General features: G+C 44.9%; 1 protein-coding gene across 1 annotated transcript; it reads left to right on the forward strand.

Annotated features, from left to right (window-relative positions):
• The first annotated feature begins 3,379 nt into the window (after positions 1-3,379).
• PFDN4 (prefoldin subunit 4) lies at positions 3,380-5,666 on the forward strand. The gene is made up of 4 exons (XM_083872942.1): positions 3,380-3,611; positions 4,469-4,576; positions 4,962-5,105; positions 5,348-5,666. Exons 1-4 carry the CDS (start codon positions 3,588-3,590, stop codon positions 5,477-5,479), a joined length of 408 nt encoding a protein of 135 aa, XP_083729068.1. The 5' UTR covers positions 3,380-3,587; the 3' UTR covers positions 5,480-5,666.
• Positions 5,667-7,203: the final 1,537 nt, after the last annotated feature.

Here is a 7,203-nt window from a genome sequence, read left to right on the forward strand (position 1 = left end):
TGTTAAATATTAAAATTTAATATTAAATTTTGGAGCCTGGAATATTCCCTGTTGATATTGAAAAGCCAAGTGCTGGTGAGGAAGGGCAGGGTGGCAGAGGCAGATTTTTTTCCCCATTTTTATTTGAAATAAAACCAGCACAAAGCACCAGAGGAGAATGATGGGATTATAAAACCCTTGTGTTTACTCTGCTGCTCACCAAGGTGGAGAAAAGGCTTTGGGATTTCCCAGCAGAGGGGAATCTCCAGCTCCACCTGGGGCACAAAGAGCAGCAGAAACTCCCCTGGGCTCCTCCTGACTCTACCAAGGAGAACTTTCCCTCACCAGGGGTAAAGTTTATTATGGTGCCTTGCAGAAAGAACAGAATAGAATTTAATAATAATTTAATAGTGTTGGACAGGTATGAATACAGAGGAGGCTGGGGTGGTGAATTGGTGAGGCTGCTTTTGGGGTTTTTTGCAAAACACGAGGTGTTTTGAAAAAATGAGGGTGGAAAGGTGAGAAAATTCACCTCAGATTACAAAATAAAACATTCTCACCGGGGGATTTGCCATATAAATAATTAGGAGCTGTCCCATAAAGATTTTTTTTTTTTTAAAAGATGAACACTCTTAGAAAAGAATTTTTATTTCTTCAACCTCCATTCCCCCTGCAGTGCTGGTACAAGAGGGGCAGACACGAGGACCTGCATTCCACAATAAACCATCCTAAACATTGGGAATGTCCTGGCACTGCCATGTTGCCGTTGTGCACCACAACGACACAAACACTTTGCCTTCAGAAGGCTGAAAGAGTCATTACTTTATTTCTGGGGAGCGTTTCTCCTTTCATAGTATTTTACACAGACTAGTTTGATCGGTGACAAGAAGACAAACTCCTTTAATCACATTGGTCAGACCAGAGGGACCTCAAGAGAAGCCCCTCGTAGGTGAAAATACGTAAAGATTTTTGCTGTTACCAAAACATGTCTCTCATTTAGAGAAAGTTCCCTGGGAAAGGAATTTCACAAACCAAAACATGTCAGGCACCAACCATGGCTACACTGCCACCTCCTTTACCAAGCACATATTTACCAAGCACAACCAAAACAGGACAAATTCCTGTGGCTTTTGCTCAGAGTGACCCCCTTCAGCCAGGCTGAACCTGGAAAACCAACCATGAAATTCTCCCCATTTCCACCTGGAATTCACAAACCCTGTTGGTCTGTGGGGGTTTCAAGGTCTCCAAGAAAGGTCAGTGGGACTTCAGGGAAAGGGGAGAAGAGTTTGGGCACTCCAGAGGCATCATGAGGCAATAAAATCATGGGAATGCTCTTCCCCACCGAGCTGGATTGCAAAAGGCTCCTGCAAGGAGAGAGAAAACATGTGAAAACCCCCAGAGGAGACGTGAGATGTGAGATGTGAGATGATGTGAGATGATGTGAGATGATGTGAGATGATGTGAGATGATGTGAGATGATGTGAGATGTGAGATGGAGGGCAGGGCATGGATGAGATCCCAGCAAGGTGAAGCCAACCACAGCAACAACAACACCAGGGACCAGAGCAAGAAGGAGCAAGTTCCTTTTATGCAACCTGGAGAGAAACGAGGGCACCGGGTTCAGTGGGTTTCTCTTACTCCACGCTGGCTGTTTGCACTCGTGAGCTGTTTTCACTTTTATTTACATAAGAAAGGTCTGCACTGAGTTGCTCTTGGCAGGGCTCACCCCACAGAGCTTGCCTGAGCGTGTGTGAGGGGGGGAAAAATAAAAAGATTTATTTTCAAAGCCTTCGAGTCATCGGATTCTTGTGAAATGCACTCCTTCCCTCTTGAGGGAAATTGCACTGGCCCGGTGGATTATGCAGTTAATCCAGGCAGGGAGATCACCAGGCTCAGGCTGTGTCCTTTCCTAGCAGGATCCTTAGGGGAGAGCAGGACAGTGGCCAGAGAGATGAGAGATTCTTTTCTGAGGAAAAGAGAGGTTTGGAGCTGGGGTTATGTTGCTGTAGAAATTAATAATAAAGTGGAAAGAAATCTGGTGATTAACTTCTTCCCTCAGTGGGAAGCAAGGCACGGTGATGATGATGCACCAAAATAAAATGTAACATCAGCCTGAGGGCCACCTAAAATATCTTTTATTATCCTGTCTTTCCTACTCATTCAGAACAGGAGTTTTGAAATGAGCAGTCATTCAGAATAGTAAAAAAACTCAAAATTAATTTTATTTAATGCAATACTAAGAATTAAGAATTAAGTATCCCATCTTACTCTATCCCATCCCATTCTCCCATGCCATTATCACATCCCTTTACCCCATCCCATCCCATGGATGTCATCCCATGGATCCCATAATGCCATGCCATGCCATGCCATCCCATGGATCCCATTATCCCACCCCTTCCCATCCCATTCTCCCATGGATCCCATTATCCCATCCCATGGATCCCATTATCCCGTCCCATCCAATTATCCCATCCCTTTCCATCCCATCCCACGGATCCCATCCCATCCCATGGATCCCGTTCTCCCATCCCATTGTCTCATCCCATGAATCCTATTATCCCATCCCATTATCCTCTGCCATTATCCTATCTCACTCCATTATCCCATCCCATTATCCCGTCCCATCCCATTATCCCATCCTATTATCCCATCCCACTATCCCATCCCATTATCCTATCCATTATCCCATCCATCCCATCCCGTCCCATTATCCCATCCCGTCCCGTCCCATCCCCTTACCCCATCCCATCCTGTTATTCCATCCCACTATCCCATCCCATTATCCCAACCCATCCTGTCCCATCCCACCTTGTTATTCCATCCCATTATCCCATCCCACTATCCCATCCCACTATCCTATCCCATCCCATTATCCCATCCCACTATCCTATGCTATAGTTCCCATTATCCCATCCCACTATCCCCATTACCCCATCCCACTATCCCACTATCCCATCCCATCCCATTATCCCATCCCACTATCCTATGCCATAGTTCCCATTATCCCATCCCACTATCCCCATTACCCCATCCCACTATCCCACTATCCCATCCCATCCCATTATCCCATCCCACTATCCTATGCCATAGTTCCCATTATCCCATCCCACTATCCCCATTACCCCATCCCACTATCCCATCCCACTATCTCATCCCATTATCCCATAGTTCCCACTATCCTATGCTATAGTTCCCATTATCCCATCCCACTATCCCCATTACCCCATCCCACTATCCCACTATCCCACCCCATTATCCCATAGTTCCCACTATCCTATCCCATAGTTCCCATTATCCCATCCCACAATCCCACTATCCCATCTATTCCCGTCAGATGGCGCCCCCTGGCGGACGGCCTCCCCCCATCCTCCCGCCCCTCCCCGGTCCGTACCAAGCGCGGCGGGAGTGCGCGGTGCCCGTCTCGCCTCTCGGGGCCTCCCTCCGCGCTGACAGCGCTGCGAGCAGAGACAATCCCCTATTTCCACAGCCTTGCGGCCGTTTCCTTCAGCTTTTCCTCGTCTTTTTTTCCTTTTTCCCCATGCCCTCCGCTCCTCCTGTGCGCGGCGGGCCGATGGTTCAGCCCGGCGTGGAGCCCTCAATTCAACATGGCCGCCACCATGAAGAAGGCGGTGAGTCCGCGACGGGCCTGGGGGACATTTGTTCCTTTTTTTGAGGATTTACTCCCTTCCTGACAGGGGATCGATCCCTCCCGAGCCGCAATTCTCGCTGTCTCCAGCCTCAGAGGCGCTTTTTGGCTCCCACAGCCCCGGGAAGCGGGGAAGCCCCGCCAGGAGAAGCCGTGGCCGCTGTGAGGGCGCTGAGGGCTCTGGGCTCGGGCTCTGTCCCAGCCCTTGTCCCGAGGGATTCCAGGCTTTGTGGAGTCTCTGCTGGCGCCTCTCGTGTTAAACAACAAGGCCAGGGGCACGCTGGATGTGTGGAAAAATTTATTCTTTGAGAGGGTAGTTAATTGTGGAATCGTCATCATCACGACTTGGGTTGGAAAGGGGCTTGAAATTCATCTCATTCCGTCATTCCATGGCAGAGACACCTTGGGTCATCCCAGGGGGATCCAAACCTGGCCTGGGGCACCGCCAGGGATCCACAATATCCACAGCTCCTCTGGGAATTCCTGTGCCAGGGCCTCCCTGCCCAAATTCCTTCCCAATATCCCATCTAACCCTTCTTTCTGTCAGTTTTCTGCTCTGTGTGTCACTAATTGTTGCTGTTAAAAGCCTCTCTGCAGAGCAAACCCAGAGCTGGGTGTCCAATTCAGCTGTCAGTGTCAAGGAAACCTTTGGCTTTAGGCTGGTCAAGGTTTTAATTGAATATTACCCAGATAAATATGGGTATTTCTGATCTCCTTGAAGAGAGCATAAGCAGGATATCAGATTTTTTTTTCCAGGAATTTTGTAGGAATATCCCTGCAGTGAAACTCAAGTTAATGTAAGAAACTTGAAATCATTATTTTGTCCTCTCCTCCTCCCAGGCTGCAGAAGATGTCAATGTCACCTTTGAAGATCAGCAGAAAATTAACAAGTTTGCAAGAAACACCAGCAGGATCACGGAGCTGAAAGAAGAAATTGAAGTGAAAAAGGTATATTTGCCTCAGAGCTCATTAACTTCCCTTTGGGCTGAGTTAATTTTAAGGTGGAAAATGAGCAGCAATGAGTTGCTGTGAGTTTAAAGGTAAAAGTAGATCAGATATTAGTGACATTTAAATCTGCTGTATTTCACTGCCTAGGCAGTTAATTATTTTGTTAATGAGACATAATGATTATTAACTAGGAATTTCTAGTGGCAGATTTCTCTTGAATTTAATACTGATGCTAAATTCCAGCTCTGGAATATCCTTCTGGTGGGTGGGATTTTTTTTCCTCCCAAAATCCATTCTCTCTGAGTTCCTTATCCAACTGTGTCCAGTGAAATGCTTTTACAAAGGAGCCTCTTCCTTTTTATCTCCTTTTTGTCTTGGCAAACAGAAGCAGCTGCAGAACCTGGAGGATGCCTGTGATGACATCATGCTGCTGGATGACGCTGATTCCCACCTCATTCCCTACCAGATTGGGGATGTTTTCATCAGCCACTCCCTGGAGGAGACACAGGAGATGCTGGAGGAGGCAAAGGTTTGTCTGGAGCTGCTCTCAGTGTGATCTGAGCATCCTTTGGATCTCCCACAGTCTAAAATTCGTGTTGGATTTAGGATTTGAGTCTCTCCAAAATCACTCCAGCCATAAATCCTGCAGCCAGACCTGGGAATAAATTGGAAAAAAAGCACCTTTTGTGGGTTCTGTGTTGCTGACAGACCTGGCTCAGTTTGTTGTACAGAATTGGTTGATTTTTATTTGTTTTTTTTTTCCTTTTTCAGAGGAGTTTACAAGAGGAAATTGAAGCGTTGGAATCCCGAGTGGAGTCGATCCAGAGGGTGCTGTCTGACCTCAAAGTTCAGCTCTATGCAAAGTTTGGAAATAACATAAACCTGGAGGCTGAGGACAGTTAAAGCTTTTCTAAACACGGCACCCAACTCCTCATTAGGTTATTAAATGTTTTGATAACATTGCTGCAATTACATTTGAGAAAAGAAAATCCATCCCTTTCTTTTCATTGGTTTGATTTTTTTTTTTATTTTATTTTTTACTTTCCTGTAAAGTTCTGTATATTTAATAAGAACTTCCTTATTTTGGTTATTGCAGTTATTTATTTATTCAGGAAAACTCTTGACTTTCACAAAGCACCAAGAATGGAATATTTACATTGTTAATTAAGGCAATAAAGCCAGGCATGTATTGGAGTTTCCTGAGGTTTGTTTTCCACTCATGAAAAAGTTTGTAACAAAAGAAAAGGAGGAATTTTGGGAGTGGATAAAAGCTGTCTGATCCAGGGGACATGATGCTGCTCAGGTGTTTTTAAAAGCCCTCCTGGAGCTCCTAAATTCACCCTCTGTGTTTTATCCTTAGCTCTGGTGTCAGGAATTTGCCAGGGGACAAACAAAGGCTCTTAAAAACTCACTTTGGTAGTGAGGAAAAGCTTTTGGAACCCCCAGTTTTCACTCATTTACTGCTTTGTATTTGGGAATCCCCAAAAATGCTGCAGTCACAGTGGTGAGTCTTGATTCCTAATTTCCTGAAATCAGGAATTAAGAAAATTAGGAATTGGGAATTAGGTTTAGAAAATTAGGAATTAGGAAATCAGGAATTAAGTTAATGAAATGAGGAATTAATTAAGAAAATTAGGAATTAAATTAAGAAAAAAGTTAGAAATTAGGAATTAAGGAATTCCTAATTTCAGGGAATTTCAGTTCCTAAATCCATATTTGTGTAGCAAATTGATGCCACAATTGTTCACAATGCAGTGTCAGCATCAATCCCGAATCTCTGCCTCCATCACTAGGAGGAGCTGAGTTTAATTTTTAAACATCTTAATTGGCTAAATTTGTCTTTAAAACCAAAGAAAATACAAAAGAGATATTTTTTTTCCAGGTAAAAACTGCTGGAATTTCACCCTGCACGAGGAACACCCAGCAGATGGCATCAAAGACCTGAGAATCCCAAATTTGAGACAATCCCATGGCAGGCTGGCAGTGCCACTGGGGGCTTTAATTAGATGATGATTTAATTAGTTCCAAAGTCACTTCTGTGCTGAGCATTTCACACCCTGCAGGGATTTCAGGTCATTGTCACCCCCAGCCAGGCCACAGTGTGGATGTGGCTTCACTGAGGGGGAAAAAAATGAGTTTTTTGAATGGTTTGAGTTGGAAAGAACCTTAAAAATTATTTATTTCCAACCCTCCTGCCATGGCAGGGTGTGTGGAGGGTTTGCTGCTTTTTGACCCTAAAATTGGGATTGGGATAAATAAATTGGCCAAAAATAGTGTTGGTTTTTAGGGGAGATTGCTCAGTGCCACAGATCTGATATCGTCTCCCTTCAGGGCTTTTTATTCTCTCCCTTCAGGGTTTTTTTTCTCTCCCTTCAGGGTTTTTTTTTTCCTCTCCCTTCAGGTTTTTTTCCTCTCTCTTTGGGGTTTTTTTCCTCTCCCTTCAGGGTTTTTTTTCTCTCTCTTTGGGGTTTTTTTTCTCTCCCTTCAGGGTTTTATGTGTGTGATACATTTTTCCTGTTGGTTTAATCCTTGCTACAAAATCCTGAAGGCTTTTTTTTTGCCCCTGGGATGTCCACTTGTCCTCCTGTGCTCTGGCCAACTGTGTTTGCAAAGTGATTGCAGCTCAG

Source organism: Zosterops lateralis (assembly GCF_965231275.1).
Source record: "Zosterops lateralis genome assembly, chromosome: 16".
In the NCBI taxonomy this organism is placed as follows: Eukaryota; Metazoa; Chordata; class Aves; order Passeriformes; family Zosteropidae; genus Zosterops; species Zosterops lateralis.